General features: G+C 40.8%; 1 protein-coding gene across 24 annotated transcripts in view; it reads right to left on the bottom strand.

Annotated features, from left to right (window-relative positions):
- Nucleotides 1-18,506, bottom strand: part of PATJ (PATJ crumbs cell polarity complex component) — a 405,040-nt gene that overhangs the window by 79,588 nt on the left and 306,946 nt on the right. For all 24 annotated transcript variants that reach the window (XM_049696976.1, XM_049696961.1, XM_049696921.1 and 21 more), the window contains one exon: nt 1,481-1,564. In XM_049696976.1, the coding sequence (XP_049552933.1) occupies nt 1,481-1,564 (84 nt within the window). The remainder of the gene's footprint in view (nt 1-1,480; nt 1,565-18,506) is intronic.

An 18,506-nucleotide genomic window follows, 5' to 3' on the forward strand; every position in this document is an offset into this window, starting at 1 on the left:
AAGACAGCAGCTACAGCTGAGGGTCTATTCAATACAGATAGATAAATTAAATTTTTTTTCTTTTATTGAGGTATAACTGCTATAAAATAAACACTACATATTTAAAGATTTATACTGTGAATTTATGTGAATTTATACCTGTGCAAACATCGCCATAAACAAGAAATGCACATATTAGATTTAGGTCCACGTGTCCATTACAGAAAAATCTGTGGGCTTACAAATTATGTTAACTATCAAGACATGTATGCATCTGTACTCTTCTGAATACTCAACCTATTCCTCTATAAAGCCAATTATGATAGCACCAGTTAATTAGAAAATCTAGGGAGGAAAAAAAACCCCTCAAAACTCCTGACCACTAAAAAATGATGTTGTATGCTAAAACAGTCAAGTCCATTCCCAAAGAGGTTACATTTATTTTTCTAACCTCATACACTTGCACCTTAATGAATGTGCTGGGAATATGTCCTAATCCAATGATGAAGCACAGTAAAGGCCTGCAGAGAAACCCTGTAACTTGCCCTGAATTTAATTTGCACTCAGCCTGGCCTCTCCTTTAACCCCTTCTTGCCTATGTTTTCTACCTTTAATTATAACTCTGGTTTCATCTTGGGAGGCAGACTTGAACCACCAAAGGGAAAAATAAAATTCTATGATGTCATTCATAATGTGCTACATTAAAGCTGCAAAGCAAAAATGCACATGCCCACCATAAAATGTTAACTATTCAATTAAATTCATCCAATGAAAGAAATAAATGTTGCCTAAAGGTTTCACACCATTGAAAAAGCTCTATAGTTCCACCTACCAGAATGCCTGGCATTGACTTTTCATTCATCCGTTTCCTAGTTCAGACACTGCCTGCCTTGGCTCTTTTTAAAAGGCTTTAACACCTTTGCTTAAATGAGAGTCCTTTTAAAAGAGGCAAGTTAAGCATTTCAATTTTTAATAAGTACCATATACCACCTAAAGGAAGAAGATTCTACGTTTTCATCAGCTAGGAAACAAAGGTACCATGGCGTGGACCTCCATTTGACATAAATATACTTATTAGGGATAAGAAAATAATACTTAAAGCTGCAATAAAGTCTTTTGAAATATCAGGTGTGCATGTTTATGTGTGTGTCTATACATATGTGTTTTTAGAAGGGCATTTAGTAAGGTGGAGAGGCAAAAAGATCAAATTGCAATATTATACAGTTTCGTTTGATTATAGAACCTTTAGTTGTACTTTCCCCTTTAATTAAAGAAAGTTTTCACAGACAGATTTAGGTTGGTAATCTGTCATGATTCTAATGACAGTTATTTGATGTACATCAAAAAAAGAAAAAAGAATAAAGTACATGTTTTGTTACACTGGGAAAGAAATAATAGGATATAGTTGACTAGAAGACAGTGAATAGGTAAACTGACTGTGGATCAAGGTCACTAAAGGAACCATATTTGCTGGTATGAAATAGAATTCATAATCACATACCTCTAATATCTGGTCACCAGCCCAAAGTCTTCCATCTCGGGCTGCTGCCCCTTCTTCATAGACTTCATGTATAACTATAGCATCCTATAAAAAACAAATCCTTCTTAATTTTTAACAACCATAAATGCTTCCTTAAGCCAGCAACCAAACCATAGGCAGCAACCCATAGTTTGCTGTTTGTTAATAAAGCCATATTTTATTTGACCTAAACAAAACACACAGTTTTGGTATATTCAGAGGTATAATCAATTTTTCCTAAGTTTATTATTTCATTCTTTTAGGACTGGTTTTGCCTAATATTTCAAGTTAAACTTCCCCACGTGTTTTCCTGTTAACTGTGTACACTGCTGCTGTGTATACACTTGAGGTGAACGACGTCTCATTCTTATTTACATTTGATGGTATATTTTGAAACATGGTTTCAAGTATTTATTGGTATTCAAGGATTTGGCATAGAAGTGTGGCCTGATGAAGGGGGTTTGTCAGGCCTCATTACTTGGGCAATGAAAGGTAAGAACTTAGGGGAATGAACTGGCCCTGGAGGACAGAGCATGGAGTAGGGGAAAGGGCATTCACAGACCTAAGTGTAAGACACTGTGGTTTCAAATCCTGACTCTGGGGCTTCCCTGGTGGCGTAGTGGTTGAGAGTCCGCCTGCCGATGCAGGGGACGCGGGTTCGTGCCCCGGTCCGGGAAGATCCCACATGCCGCGGAGCGGCTGGGCCCGTGAGCCGTGGCCGCTGAGCCTGCGCGTCCGGAGCCTGTGCTCCGCAACGGGAGAGGCCACAACAGTGAGAGGCCGCGTACCGCAAAAAAAGCAAAAACAAAAAACAAAAACACTGAAGGGCACTGAAATGACGGTGGTAATGGAGATGCTAGGTGTCTTGGCGGGCCACTGGAGAGGAAAAGCGCTTTTGAATGGAGACTAGAAAAAGAGATCTGTGGGTCCCTGAGAAGTGAGGATTTGAGCCCTGCACTGCCCAGTGCCCTTCCATTCCCTGCCCCTCCAGCCCACACACAGGTTGCAAGACCCTGCAGACAATGGTCAAGGGCTGCGGCCTACAGGTGTAATGGATCCCACCTTGAAAGAAGTCCTGAGTCCCAAGCATTGGGGCCTGGAAGCGGCAGGACTTCGGATGTGAAGAGATCATGCAGGCCTGGGTAAGCATGGGCTTGGTGATTACCAGGGTGGACTGATGACAATGACCACAGGGGCCCCAGTGTTGGGGAGCTTTGAGACAGAACCAGAACCCTGAGAGCCAATGGACCTCCAAAATGACTGAGGTTGATTCCACCTCAGTCCAGAAGTATGGAGTCTCAGAATTAGAATTAAATTGACTTGAAGTAAATAAATGAAATATTTCTTGCAAAAATATAAGATAGGTAAAGACCTCCAAACCAAACCTACTTTTCAAAAAAAAAGTTTCCTGTACAAATGCTCTAGTAGAGAAACAACCAAAGAAAATCAGAGGTCTTTAACCAGATGACCCATCTGGATTCCAAATATCTTCCCAATAATAAATGCTTTCATTTGATCACCACACAGTTCTGAAAACATTCTTTATTATTATAGCAATTAGAGAGGCAGCTGCAAAGAGCCGGGAAGGGTTCCTTGATCCAGACAATTTACGTTTCAGATTCTGTACCAGCAATAGATTTTAGACCATTCTTTGCTTTAACTCTGACTTATGAAATTTCCAGACCCAGGGAGCATTTATACTGCCAAGAGTTTGTTTCTCTGCACTGTTTCAGGGGAATGATTTCAAGGAAATTTGCTGGGTCAGTGGCTTCAGGCGATCCCAACAACACTGCCAAGATGACACTAAGGGCCATTTTCATGAAGCTAGTTCAGGGAGAAATTAATGCAAGCTCCTGGTTACACCCTCTGTAATGCTGGTTTTCAAAGCCTGGTGGCCAAATGCCCCGTTTTCACTGAAGTTGGGAGAGTCAGACTGAACTTATGCTACACATGGCTTTTACAGAGCTGAATTTTCAGCATAAACTCCTTTGATCTTGGAACATTACAAAAGTCAAATGGGAAATTTCTCTTCGTTCATACTCAAAGGGAAGGAAAAGACCCACTGGAGTTTTTAATCAGTAAAAGTAGCCTGAATCCAAAACTCTTAGATACTTTCTGGGTGCTCAATGAACTATCATACATAAAATAAATATACTGTTAATAGGCTCAAATAAATGCTGAATTCACTGCCAATGATCTGCTTTTGGTCCATGAGTCTTTCTAGATGGAAAACTCCATTTCTTTCTTTCCTTTTACTCGACTACAGTTGTGGCTTCTCTTAAAGTCATCAGTGAAAATACAAGAAAATGTGAGGCACTCTGACCTGTCAATAGAAGAAGGTCACATTTCTTACCATGTGCCCTCATGTGCCCAAAGTGCTCTATGAAACTGTGGTTCTGGACAGTTGCATTAACTGGGGGTGATAGAGGTGCGAGGTAGGGACCAAATTAGAAATGTGGGCTAGTGAATTGGGAAAAAAAAAAGATTTATTTTTCAAAACTTATATAGTTCATAGCATAGAACAGGATAGTAAAAATAGACACTGGTTTGGGATATTTTAGACATCTATTTGACAAGGCTATATTAAAATTTTACTTCTTTCTTGGTTTGAAAAAAATTGCGATTAGATGAAATAGTGGGTCATTGATGAAAGACTGACCTTTACTATTTCAAATAAAAATTTGGAGTTGATTATATACATGATTCTCATCTGCTCATTGTATCCTCCTAATTTTAATGCTCTTGAGCTATTTATTCAAGCAAAGTTGCTTGTTAGGGACTTCCCTGGTGGTCCAGTGATAAAGAATCCGCCTTACAATGCAGGGGACGCTGGTTCGATCCCTGGTCAGGGAACTAAGATCCCACATGCCGCAAGGCAACTAAGCCTGTGTGCCACAACTACTGAGCACACATGCCTCAACTAGAGCCCACGTGCCAGAAACTACAGAGCCCACACACCCTGGAGCCTGCACACCACAACTAGAGAAGAGAAAACCTGTATGCCACAACTAGAGAGAAACCCCCGCACCACAGTGAAGAGCTCGCGTACGATAACGAAGAGCCCGCACGCTGCAAGGAAAGATCCTGCACGCCTCAAGGAAGATCCCACGCGCTTCAACTAAGACCCGATGCAGCCAAAAATAAATTACATAAAGAAATAAGTAATAAATCTTTTTTTAAAAAAGCTGCTTGCTGGCACAGTTTTGAGTGCCTTCTCCTCCACCAACTCCCTCCCACATTCATATCTTTGTGTATTTAAATAACACTCGGGCTTCCCTGGTGGCGCAGTGGTTGAGAATCTGCCTGCCAGGATTCGAGCCCTGGTCTGGGAAGATCCCAAATGCCGCGGAGCAACTGGGCCTGTGAGCCACAACTACCGAGCCTGCGCGTCTGGAGGCTCAGACTAATAAGAAAGTAATTTCCTCTTGGTAGTTGTGTCGAGAGGCCGCGACAGTGAGAGGCCCGCGCACCGTGATGAAGAGTGGCCCCCACTTGCCACAACTGGGAGGAAGCCCTCGCACAGAAATGAAGACCCAACACAGCAAGAAAGAAAGAAAGAAAAGAAAAGAAAAGAAAAGAAAAGAAAGAAAGAAAGAAAGAAAGAAAGAAAGAAAGAAAGAAAGAAAGAAAGAAAGAAGCTTTCATTTAAAAAATATAAATAAATAAATAAATAACACTCCACCCTGGATAACTCAGTGACTCTGTCTACCAGTACCAATGACTTCTTTTAAAACGCATCTCTTCTAGAAGCAATCTATTAATCATTTCCCTGTGGGTGGGTTGCTGGCTTATGCTGAACAGGGGCTGTAGAGACAAATGATTATGAGCTAGGCTTCTGGAATCAGACTTCTCAATCCAAATCCTGGCCCTGCTACTTCTGGCCATGGGACGACTGCTAACCTCTCAGCTTCCCCGTCTTTATATGGTTCTAACAATATTATCTACACATAAAGCTTCATGTACAATGCCAGCACATAGTAAGGAAGCGATAACATCTCACTTATTTAACATCTCTGTGCCAAAGAGGCCACATACTGCCCATTGGTGCCATTTAGTCCTCATAACAACTAAGCAAGTTCAGTGTTATTAGTCTCATGTACAGTTAGGGAAAAGGTGGTTCAGAAGGGTCAGATATGACCAGATCTTTGCAACTACTAAGTAGAAAAGATGAAATTCCAGCTCGGGGCTGTTTAACACCAAAGCCTGTGTTCCTATCACTATTGCAAGCTTCTCATCTGCTTTAAATATTTTATTTTGCACTTGTATAAAGATAAGTGCAAAATAAAACTTGGGATTTTCCATATGGCATCAATTCTGTTGAAATACTGTCTCCTCAGTTCCACAGCAAAAACCTTGAGGGCATGAGCCGATCATTTTATAGACAGTGAACAGACAAGTGTTGAAGTAAAAATTGAAGCCTTAGGCTTTAGAGGTGGGGTGATGATCTATGGGTCTCAGCTGCTAGTGTTGGTACCTGATTAGGGGTTTGCACTACACAAAGCATGATGGGGAGGCCCTCTCCCCACCAGATATAAAGTCTTCCTTAATTCCACTTGTTATTCTTATCTCCTTCTTTCCTTCCTTTCACCTTTTCAGTCCTCTTTCTGTGTACCCATATGATTCACTGAATGATTTTTTTTCTACAGGAGCAGAAATAGAACATTATATACAAGTGATAAATTGATGTTTAAAATAAAAAGTGTTCAATCCAAGAAAACAGATTAATTTCTCCTAATGGCAGACCTGAGACTCATTTATAGATGAACAAGACTGACATATAATAAAAAAGTAATTTCCTCTTGGTAGTTGTGTGACTTTCACTGGGACAACAGGAATTTGAGTAAGATGGTCTGTTTACTTACCGCCTGAGGTAAGACCAATAGTGTACCCTAGAAACTCTAAATTACTCATTTTACTTGCCAACTCTAGAGCCAGAGAAGAATTTGATCAGTGAGTTGGAGAGTTTCTCAAACAATGGGTTTTCCCTAAGCAGAAGGGTAAGGCAGGATTTCAGAGATGTAGGAAAATCTTCTGCTTAGAAACTTCTCCCTCACCAGTCTATATCTGAAACATGTTTAACTTGAAAAAAATTTCTTTATTCCACGATTAAGGACAAGTAAAAAAAAATCGAGAGCCAGGAAGAAGTAGCTGGCTAGCCAATTCATCATATTGTTTAAGGAATCACTGTCTTAATGTCCGCATTCCTAAAAGAATAAGTATTTATTTATTTTAAGATATAGATAAAATATGCACATGGTATTAGACTCAAAACAGTATACACTGAGAAGTTTCTCTCCAGCACCTGTCCTTCACTCAATTTCCCTAATCAGAAACATACAGTATTAAGTTTCTTGTGTATTTTTACAGAGTTAGTCTATATATCTATATTTGGAAAGTACTAAGGGCACCAAATAGTTGAAGGTCGTGCCTTCTTTTATCTGCTACCTACTTTGTTTCATGAAATTCTACTGGAGCCAGGTAAGCATCACCTCTTCTATGAAACCTTCTTTGACCCTCTTCCCTGGTAGAGTAGATCAACCTGTCCTGTGGGTCATTACTATATCTTAGCATTATTGAACTCACAGTATCACGATAGCTTGTTCATGGATCTAGCTCCTATACCACCTCCTGCCCTCAGTGGAACCCTTCCAGACAGGAACTGTTCCCAACTCCTCCTTGTATCCTGGTGCTGAGCAGGATACGTGTTTGCTCATGTATCCTGCTCAATAAATGTTTACTAAATGATCATCAAGACATTTGCTGGAGATAGAAAAAGGCATCAAAATGACCCAGAAAGAGGAAGCTGGCAGGGTTAGTATGTCATAATCTTACCGTAATCAAAACAAGTTTCTGATGGTAAAAGTGATATACAACCAAAATACCCATCACACATGGATATTAAATCCATCTGAATTTCCAGAGGATTTACTTTAGCTTGGAGAGCAATTTTAAAAGGCCAAGTATGAGGGATTAATTATCATGGAGCCCCACAAAAATCACAAACACCTCCAGGGGGATTTAAACTCTGAATTGCTGGAAAAGAATTTCACAACACGTGGTAATGTATCCTTAGACTGTGTCAGGGTCATCAGACACTTTAGCCCATCAATCACCATTTTCTTTACTGTTCAAGCTGCCAACAAGTAGGTAAAGTAACTCATAAACACACCAATCATTCAGCAAAAGGAAATTTTATTGCTGTCACAATAGGCCTATAACACTTTAAGAAGCCATGTGTTAGAAAAATTAACTAAGGATGCTCCTGTGGACCGAAGGATACCAATAAGCAGTGTGGGTGAACTATTTCCACAGAAAGAGATTTTATAGTTTTCATTTCTAGATATTCAGTGGATTGTTTTAACAAGCATTTTAGGGCAAAACTTTGATAAATAATTGTATAATAGACATTATTATAAAGGACTACGTATATATGGCTTAATTTTACTGCTTGAAGGCACATTTTACTTAATTTGGATTTTGCTCTGGAATTAAATCACTTTTTGTCCTACTCATAAAAGCCCCCGCACCCACTCCTAAGGGACATTTTAACCATATAAAAGTTTCCCATTAAATTTCACATTTAGGTGGAAAACATACTTACTGATGATCCAAAGAGTGTTACATCCTGTTTTCCTGCTTTACAGGAAAAAAAATCCCTCCTAACAAGAAAGACCTATGAGGACTAAAAGAAGAATTTAAAATGTCATATATAAAATGGGCATTTTTTGTCCCTGTGGAAGAAACCGTGGTTCAGATCTGCAGCCTTACAGGATTAATGCTACTTTTAAACGTCATTTAATAAAGTTCTCCTCTATGGCTGTCACTGCTCAGAAATCATACAGACATGTCTTCTATACAGTAGACCACTTTCTCAGGAGGAAAGCCAAACCAATGAGAGGTGATAATACAGTGGGGGTAGTAAAATGTGCAAACCAAAACTACATTCAACTCTACGCTGAAAAACACATGCAGATGTATTAAGTTACTGCTTTGTGATGTCTACTGCCATTAGACAGTTTAAAAAGAAAGTGTGGGTTACAACTGCTAAAGTATATCTCACTTTTAGCAAAGTTGAAGGGCTCCAAACTGTATTTATATAAATAAATGGAGTGTCTTAGAATATGTTTTATTTTCTATCCCAAATCCTTTGTGACCACATCTTTAAAAACCTAGCTTCCCTATTATATTTCAATTAGAATGTGATTTGCACTTTGATGCAAAAAGTGGTTTGAAAAAAAAAAAAAGGCAGGAGGGTGTGGAAGAAGGACCCAGGACTAGGAGTGAGAGAGGTTCAATTTTCTGACAGCTCTGCAGTAGCCAGTTCTACAAGGGGTTCTGCATGAACCCCTTTGTTCATGATACTTATCATCATCAGTAAAGCACAGAGCTGAACTATGTGACTTCTAAAGTCATTCTAGCTCCAAAACTTTAGACCTTGATGAACCCATACCGTGTGCAGAGCAAAGCAGAGAAAGCCTCTGTTTTACACAGATGCTTAGGCCCCGCCTAGGAATAAGACCTCCTTCTATTATTATTTTTTTAAATTTATTTTACTTATTTATATTTGGCTGCGTTAGGTCTTCGTTCCTGCGTGGGCTTTCTCTAGTTGTGGTGAGCGGGGGCTACTCTTTGTTGCGGTGTGTGGGGCTCTCATTTCAGTGGCTTCTCTCGTTGTGGAGCACGGGCTCTAGGTGCGCGGGATCAGTAGTTGTGGCACATGGGCTCAGTAGTTGTGGCTCGCAGGCACTAGAGCACAGGGTCAGTAGTTGTGGCACACGGGCTTAGTTGCTCCGCAGCATGTGGGATCTTCCCAGACCAGGGCTTGAACCCGTGTCCCCTGTATTGGCAGGCGGGTTCCGAACCGCCGTGCCACCAGGGAAGCCCAAGACCTCCTTCCAAATGACAGACCAGAAGAATAGCAACTCTCATAGGCTAAGAGAGATCAGAAAGATATGGGGGCTGGGTCAGACTGTATTAGTTATCTTTTGCTGCAAAACATAGTGGCTTAAAACGAAAGCTAACCATTTGTTTGTTCATAATTCTGTAGGGTGGCACTCTGGGCTGGCCTCAGCAGGGCAGTTCTTTCGCTCTACGTTGTGTCAGTTGGGCTCTCCTATGAGGTTGCAGTTACGTTGGCGGGGGCCTCAGCTGGGATGGCTGGGTCCCTCTCCCTCTCCCTCCAAGTGCTCTCTCCGTATGGTGTATGTCATCCTCCAGGAGACCACTCCTGGCTTGTTCTCAAGGTGGCAGTATTTCAAGAGGACAAGAGCTAAGCTGTAAGGCCTCTCAAAGCCACACAATGCCACTTTCACTACTATTGGTCAAAGCAAGTCAATGGGTCAGCTCAGATTCGAGGAATCTGAAAAAACTGCACAAAATTTATGGTCAATTTTTTTTTTTTTTTTGCGGTACACGGGCCTCTCACTGTTGTGGCCTCTCCCGTTGTGGAGCACAGGCTCTGGACGCGCAGGCTCAGCGGCCATGGCTCACAGGCCCAGCCGCTCCACGGCATGTGGGATCTTCCTGGACTGGGGCACGAACCCGTGTCCCCTGCATCGGCAGGCGGACTCTCAACCACTGCGCCACCAGGGAAGCCCTATGGTCAATTTTAATCTACTACAGACTTTATCAAGTCAGCCAGAGGAATCTTCCAGCCTGTCAACAATGGAAGGCAGCAACACATGGTGGGAATGGTACTGGCTATGGCCACATAAACCTGTGTTCAGATTTTAGCTCTGCCACTTATAGGTTTGTGATATTTCTATCACAACTTAATATTTCTATTAAGTTAACACTGTCGGAACCAGTGTTTCTGTCTCTGTAAAACAGAACTCAGAAATCCTACCTGTTAGAGTTTGAGGATGAAATAAGATTATATATGTAATGTCAAACAAAGTGTCAGCCAAAGAGATTTTAAATAACTGCTAATGAGGGCTCCCAATACATATATATCTAAGGTTTAAGAGGCACATGTGGCACATAAAGGAAGGAACACATATATGTCAGAGCGATCAAAATTCACAACTCTAAGGACGAATGACACCAGTCTTGGTCCATTTTTTAAATTTCTAATGTTCCTGTTACAATGCTGATCCTACAATATAACTGATTGCTTCTTTTCAAGAAAGATTATGCAACAAGGACATTTTAGGTTATTTTTTCTCAAGTCATGGACTGTTCAGGGCTAAGTCCAACAGACCATCCAGATGCCAACAAGATGTAAACCAGACTACAAGAGTCCTGTTCCCAGATATTTTGATTTTTCTGTTTCAATCAAGTTGAAACATATTGTTTGTGGATACTGTATTTGCAAATTCCCCTGCTTCCCCAAATCAATGCTCTTGGTGCATTCATGGTAATTTGCAGACATGAGCAGAGTGGTGAAAAATTTGAGTTGCTTGATTCACTTGTTCCTAGCTGAGGTAGAATAAGGCAACATTATGCTTTCTTGTTTCAGCTCTCAGACTGGAAACAAGCTTCCCTTAAAGGGTCTTCTTAGTGCCACATGTTTCGCATTTTTGTGCTGTTACGTGCCTTACCGAGAAATTACATGTGGTAGACAACCTTCATTCGATTATGAGTTATAGAGCTGTTGGCCATTCAATGTTAATGAATCAACACTATGTACTGAATAAAGTATCTTTAATCAGAAACACACATAAAACAAGGTTATATATTTATCATCGGTTAAAAATGTTGTGACCAGAGGTTTGGAGGAGGAATCTGACCCTGTCTTTCCTCTAGAAGCAATGGTTTAGTATTCATTAATTCAGTGTTTGCTGCAACTTTATATAACATAATTACCATGAATAAGAACTGACTGTACTTCCTCTTGTTGCTTTTCCCTGGTGTTACCTGACTACAACAAAACTGGGAAACCTAATGTGAAAGCTGATAAAGGTAGAAATGCAGACATATGCTAACTGTAATAGAGATGGCAGGACTCATGTGGCCAAAGGCAGCTCTTGGCTGTCCTTGGTACACTGAGGCAGTGGGTTGATTAACCCAGGGTGAGAGGAATCAACGCATTTTTCTTATGCTGTGGCATGTGTTATTATGCTTATACTCAAGGTGTTTTGTGGATCTATATTTTTTGAACCAATTACAAAGGTAAAATGCAAAGATGATCCAAGACAAGTTGCGAAGTAGCTAATCTTCCCTACTTTCAGACCAAGAATTTTTTCCCCTTCTTTGATGCAAAAAGTATTTGGCATACCCTCATCGATTCATAAGAAGCAAAAGGTTAAGAGGTTACTTTCAATATTTCATAAGAACATGCAGGACCCGAGGCAGAATGTAGTCAACAATTATCTTATTTCCTTTGTTCTAAGATGATTTTTTTCTCATTTAACAATTTTATAATTTGGAGTACATTTAATGTACTGCTTTCCCACCATGAATACAATAAGATTATTACTTAAGAAGAAGTATAGTATTTATCAAATTGATGTAGTTTTGCTTGCCAACTTCATAGATTGAATATATAATTGTTTCTGTTCAGAAAACCTGAAGGGGCTATAGTTATAGAAGGGAAGTCAGCAAGAGTCAAAGGACCTTATCTATCATACTTGGAATCACAGTTTTTAAAATCTGGATTCTCTATTCTGCTCCCTTTTAAACAGAGTTCACAACACAGATTTTCTAAGAATCTCAGAACACAGTCAAGACTCCAATTAATCCCCATAAAACTCTGCTACAAAAGAAACAGAGTCTATATATATCCTAATCTCAATTTATTCATCTATTCTAATATGCTTGGGGTAGGGTATGAAGACTTGCACCTACCAAACACTTCAAAGAGAAGGAAAATGGATCACAGTGTTCAGTACCTATAATTTTGGAATACTGAAATATTCTCACGTAATAAACTATAGATAACATAAATAAGCATTAAATCAGCAATAGACATAGAGGCTCTTTTGACATAAAAGTAAAAGGATTAGGGACTTCCCTGGTGGCGCAGTGGTTAGGAATCCGCCTGCCAATGCAGGGGACATGGGTTCAAGTCTTGTCCGAGAAGATCCCACATGTCACGGAGCAACTAAGCCTGTGCATCACAACTACTGAGCCTGCGCTCTAGAGCCTGTGAGCCACAACTACTGAAGCCCACATGCCTAGAGCCTGTGCTCCTCAACAAAGACAAGCCATCCCAATGAGAAGCCCGTGCACCCCAACGAAGAGTAGCCCCCGCTTGCCGCAACTAGGGAAAGCCCGTGTGCAGCAACAAAGACCCAACGCAGCCAAAAAAATAAATAAATTTTTTTAAAAAGTAAGGATTAAATGATCAGTTACACAGGAAGCAATCTGTGTGTGTGTGTGTGTGTGTGTGTGTGTGTGTGTCAAAGCAATGGACTAGGTAAGCTATCCTAAAACTCAAACTCAGGGATTGCAAATTCTTGCACACTATTTATATGTAACTAAAACATGGAATGAAAATCACAGCAATAAAACAGCTAATATAAGAATTGCTCTGAGGGCTTCCCTGGTGGCACAGTGGTTAAGAATCCTCCTGCCAATGCAGGGGACACGGGTTTGAGCCCTGGTTCAGGAAGATCCCACATGCCGCGGAGCAACTAAGCCCGTGTGCCACAACTACTGATCCTGCGCTCTAGAGCCCATGAGCCACAACTACTGAGCCCACGTGCCACAATTACTAAAGCCCGCGTGCCTAGAGCCTGTGTTCCACAACAAGAGAAGCCACCGCAATGAGAAGCCCGCGCACCAAAACGAAGAGTAGCCCCCGCCTGCCACAACTAGAGAAAGCCCGTGTGCAGCCACGAAGACCCAACGCGGCCAAAAAAAAAAAAATTGCTCTGAATATATAAAAATGTTTCACATTTTAAGACGTTGAAAAGCTTTCTCTTCAAGCTCAGAAAAGAAACTGTTTTATATTTACTTAAAATGGAGTTTCTCAGCCAAGTCTGATTTAGCAAAAAGTTGATACTTATCAATATGAATATTATTTTTCATACTGAAATATAGGTTTAAGGAAATGGGATAATATTTGCATTATAGTTTATAAGTCCCTATAGTTCCATCTGGTACTTATTTATCTAAATTTTACTCAGCTTGCATAATATTTTTGCTTACAGTCATATCCTTTAAGATCAGAAATGCCCAAATCTGGAAATTCAGAGGTACTATTCGTTAACATTCTTTCAGTGTGATTCATGGACTTTTTGCAAACTCTGCTTTGATTTAAAATAAAACTAAGGTAATAAGATGTTTTGTATAAAAATATATGACTTAAGCAATAACAGTAAAAGGAACTTGGCTTTGGGGGTTTACACGCCAAAGCAAACCACGCTCCTCATGAAACAGACTGTGCAAAGTTCATTTGAAGGAGAACAGCAAGATAAAACACTTAATCACATGTAAAATAGTTTTCTACTCTGCTTACTTTAAAAAATATCTAGTGCTTTAAGTTGCCACAGTCCTACAGTTAAATGGTCAGAAGCTGTAACAGCTAAACAATGGTATGCAGCATGGTGAAGTGTTAAATCAGGTCACTTCAGAACCTGACACATGGTTATAGCTAAAGGACAGATATTCTTCACGTCAATTTCTAGATGGAAGAACTTCGCCACATAGTGTCCAAATGGGAGAGTCCTTCTATCTTGATGCTTCTTGCTAATGGACCTGCCCTAGAGAACTTCTGTTTAATAAGAATGGATTCAACTGCTACTAAATCAGGTGGTGAAAAAGTTACAGGTGTGCAACTTGGAGAGAAATGACAAGATTCTGAATATGACATTCCCAGGCCTTTTTAATACTACGAATATCTAAATTTTACAATCTATCCAGGGAATCCACTGACCTCATTTACAACAGGATGGTACCAAATATATAAAGATAAAACAATTGCCCTAAGTCTAACTGTATTCCTCTTGCAAAGAGATAAGCTTATCTCCGGACCCAGAAGAATACCAGTATAGCAACTAGGACTTATATTTATGAACTTTCCTTTCCAAAAGTGATAACAATTAATAGCTTCCCTAAAACAAAACAACAGAACAATAATTATGCCTTATTCTCTAGTTTAAAAAACTCAGGACTTTGAAGTTTTAAGAAATTTGTGAGATAGGAAGGCAAAGGGGGTGGGAGGAGAATGAATTTTCTTATACTATCATTTTGAAAAAGAGATTTATAAATGTAAATGTTGCTCCTTGATTAAAAAACAAAGTCTAATAATAATAATATCCTTGCAGAGTGGCTGCCTGCCTTTGTCAAAATATTTCCTGAGATGGGGCACTCACTATCCCCAGGCAGTTCATGCCATCTTTGCTCAGCTGATGTTTAGGAAGTTCTTCCTTAAAATAATGTGAAACCTGTTTTTCACTGGGCACCTTGGGAGCACCTGAATTGTTCTCATCCTTCATCCACAAGAAGATAACCTTACATGCTTGCAGAAAGTCATTGTTGTCCTTCCTGGTCTTCCCTTTTCCAGTCTGTTCAATTCTTCCTGAGATAACGTGGTTCCAACAATGTTCTTGTCAACCACATAGTTATGCCCAGAAATGAACAGAATACTCTAGCTATAGCTAAAACCGGTCAGAGAAGCACTCCAGACAGATCTAACAGCATGTGCCAAAGCCTTGCATCAGGTGGGAACAAGGCTCATTAAAGGAACTGCAAAAGGCTGGCATGGCTGGAATGCAGAGTGAGTACAACGAGGCTGGTTAGAGTCATATTTTTAAGTGTGCAAGGCTCTATATGGGGTACCAAAGACACAAAATAAACAGGTCTGTTCTCAAGAAGCTTAGGGTCTGGTGGGTGAGATGGATAACTCCCTTTCCCAGGTGCAGGTTGACGACACAGAGTGGTAGCGCTAGAAAAGGGGTCCCAACAGTGCGGCTTTTGAGTCAGACTGTCTAATTAAACTCCAACCGGACCAACTGCTAGTACTGTGTCCTTGGAGAAGTTACCTCGCTTACCTGTGTCTTGGTTTCCTCACTTATAAAATGGAGATAATGCTACTACTTCTCCTATAGGATTGTTTTGAAGGTTAAATGAGATGATGTTTATCAATTATGTATTAAGAACAGTACCTGCGTCACTTTTTAAAAGTTTGATGCTGAAAAACAAATGGCTAATTATCTAGAAACAGAGTCATGTTTCTCAATATGCAGGAAACATACTAAAGACACACAGATGAAGGGAGCAAAGGATCTACTTTAAGACGAATGTTTAACGATAATTAATAATAACTGAACTCAGTGTAGACAGGCACTGGGAAAAGTCCTTAATATTCTTTATCTTAATTAATCTCCATGCCAACCTTCCAACCTTAAGAGGTAGATTTGGTGGTCATCACCACTGTTTTACAAAGGAAGAAGCAGATTTAACTCAGAAGGGTTAAGTCTCTCGTCCAAGGTCCCACCACAGTTAAAGATCTGGGATTCTGATACTGCAGAATCAGCATCATTACTCTGCTATGCTGCCTGTTAGGTTTAATAGAAACACTGTCTATAGTCTGGGACCTTTGACAATGGTACTCAGAGAAAGGAAAATGCAGAGTGAGGGTTCTGGAGGAACTCTCCTCATTCTTTCTTCACTTCATTTGCTCAATCCCAAGAACAGTTCAAGTCTGCCAATATGCTTAAATAAAACATTTAAGTTTTTCTTTCTCTTCTCTAGAATTCCCAAGACTGATACTAAAATAACCCCCATAAATGACACTGGAGAGCTGTATTTTAGTTCTTCTGAGGACACTGCAAATAAAACTTCTAATCAGTAAGCAAACATTTCTGAGAAGGGGGCACTGAGGGATTCCAGGACAGGTGTAAGAAATATGATGCAAGCATCATAAGAGGTAAGAGTCCATGGTCTTCCATTTGGCAGAATATGCCAAGTCTTCTGAGCCACAGGATTTCATGCAAATTACCTCTCCAAGACCAAAAAGGGGGCGGAGGGAGACAGGATGAAAAGATGGCTAGATAGATGGATGGAAGGAAATTTTAAAAATATTAATTAATATACGATCTCTTTTATGTAATGTGCCTTATCTGGTTTCCTGGCTGCGTGCCTCCCTTAAATGCAATTGTTGAAATCCTAGTGCCCCTGCTCAAAGGAGGCAGGGTCTTTGAGAGGTGATAAGGTCATGAGGGCAAAGCTTTCATGAATGGGATGAGTTCCCTTATAAAAGAGGCCCCCTGGGCTTCCCTGGTGGCGCAGTGGTTGAGGGTCCGCCTGCCGATGCAGGGGACACGGGTTCGTGCCCTGGTCCGGGAAGATCCCACATGCAGCGGAGTGGCTGGGCCCGTGAGCCATGGCCGCTGACCCTGCGCGTCCAGAGCCTGAAGAATTCACTGAAGAATTTCCTTAAAGCGTAATTTCTCTGGTTCATTTCAAACAGAACTTTATACAAATTCAATTTATTTACTATTCAAGAACAATTTATTTACTATTCAAGAACATCTCTTTGGGAAAACGAGGCAACAGGCTATGGGAGGCAGACATCTCTAATGTTCAAGGTCAACCAGTAGTCTCTGAAAACTACCCCGATGGCCTTCGTAGAACAATGATATATATGTATATACAGAAAATCTTCTACTGTTTACAAAGTCTCTGATCCTCACCACAACCCAGTGAGTTGGATTATTGGGCTTACTTAGTATATGTGGAAACTGAGGCTTGGAGAAGGTACATGTCTTGTGCAGTTGCTTACCATGTACTAGGCACCAGGCTAAGGTCATCTCTTTGATCCTCTTGGTAACTCTACAAGGTATTACAGTCCCCTTTAATAGATCAGGAAATTGAGAGGTTAAGGAACCCGGCCCAGCTGGGAATGGTAGAGAGGAAGTATGGCTGAGAGCTAAAGGAGAGGGATGGTCAGCCATCAGCTCCCAGATCAGCTGAGGAGAGATCATGGAGGCTGGAGAAGCAAGGGAAGATGTGGGGCGGGGGCTGGAGGAGGTACAGAATCTTGATGGGCGGGTAGGTGGTGCAAGAAGAGAGCAGTTTGAGGGGAGGTGAGAGAGTCTAAGAGGCTGGGACGCATGTGGGTCTGGGTAACACTGGTCTGGTCCTCTACTGGTGGTATATTACCTCCTGGTACAGCAGGAGCTTGCTGGATGGCTGAAGTGATTCTATGAACTGTTCAAAGGCCAGATCACATATAATTAGAAGGCATTATTAAAAGCACAATTTGAAAATATAACCTAGACCAAATCACTTGAAGGGAAGCTTCTAAGGAAGAGTTTGTCCCTTTCCTCAATGACAAAAGCTGAACAGAGAGCATTCCAAGCCAGACAACAAACAAAGTAGAAAAGTTCTGGGACCTTAAGGAGCCAAAGACCCATGAAAGGGCTGGGAGCTAAAACTGGCTGAGCTGGCTGACTCCAGGTGTTCCCAATTCCACCCAACCTGATGAAAACGTCACAGTGCACGCTGGACGCTACACACAGCAGTTCCTGCCTGCACAGGCCAAGGCGGAGTAATTCAGGAAATAAATTATTCTGAACCCTGGAGAAAAGGTTTAACAATACTTTAATTGAGCTGAAGGAAATAAAATCCTTTAATAAATAAACACCAGCCTCTGCGCACATTCAGGTTCAGGTGGCTCACTAGTAGGGTCAAACTAAACACAGGCTTCTCTAGATCAGTCCGGATAGCGGGAGAGAGGGGGAACATGACAAGGAAACATGTAGAAGGCGGTAAGACCCTGGTTTCTGCAGCCTATGCTGTTCTTGAGTTGCCTAGTGCCTTAGGGGACTAATATTCATTACAGAAAAACAGAACAGGATTCCCTGCCCCCTCCAACAGTACTAACACAGAAACATATTTCTGTCAAAAATGGAAAGAATTATTTTGATACTATACTTGTTTTGACTGTAAATATGGCATATACAATTTACTTCTTACCAAATAAAATGAGCAAAAGAAATACCAAAATGTTCATTTAAAAGCATATTCATTCGTAAGAGTGGTTGTCTCTAGGGGGAGGCCCTGGTTGGGATCGGGGGTGGGGTTGAAGGGCAAGGCTAGGGCAAAAGGATAGGAGGGAGAT

This window comes from Orcinus orca, chromosome 1 (genome assembly GCF_937001465.1).
Source record: "Orcinus orca chromosome 1, mOrcOrc1.1, whole genome shotgun sequence".
Taxonomy (NCBI): domain Eukaryota; kingdom Metazoa; phylum Chordata; class Mammalia; order Artiodactyla; family Delphinidae; genus Orcinus; species Orcinus orca.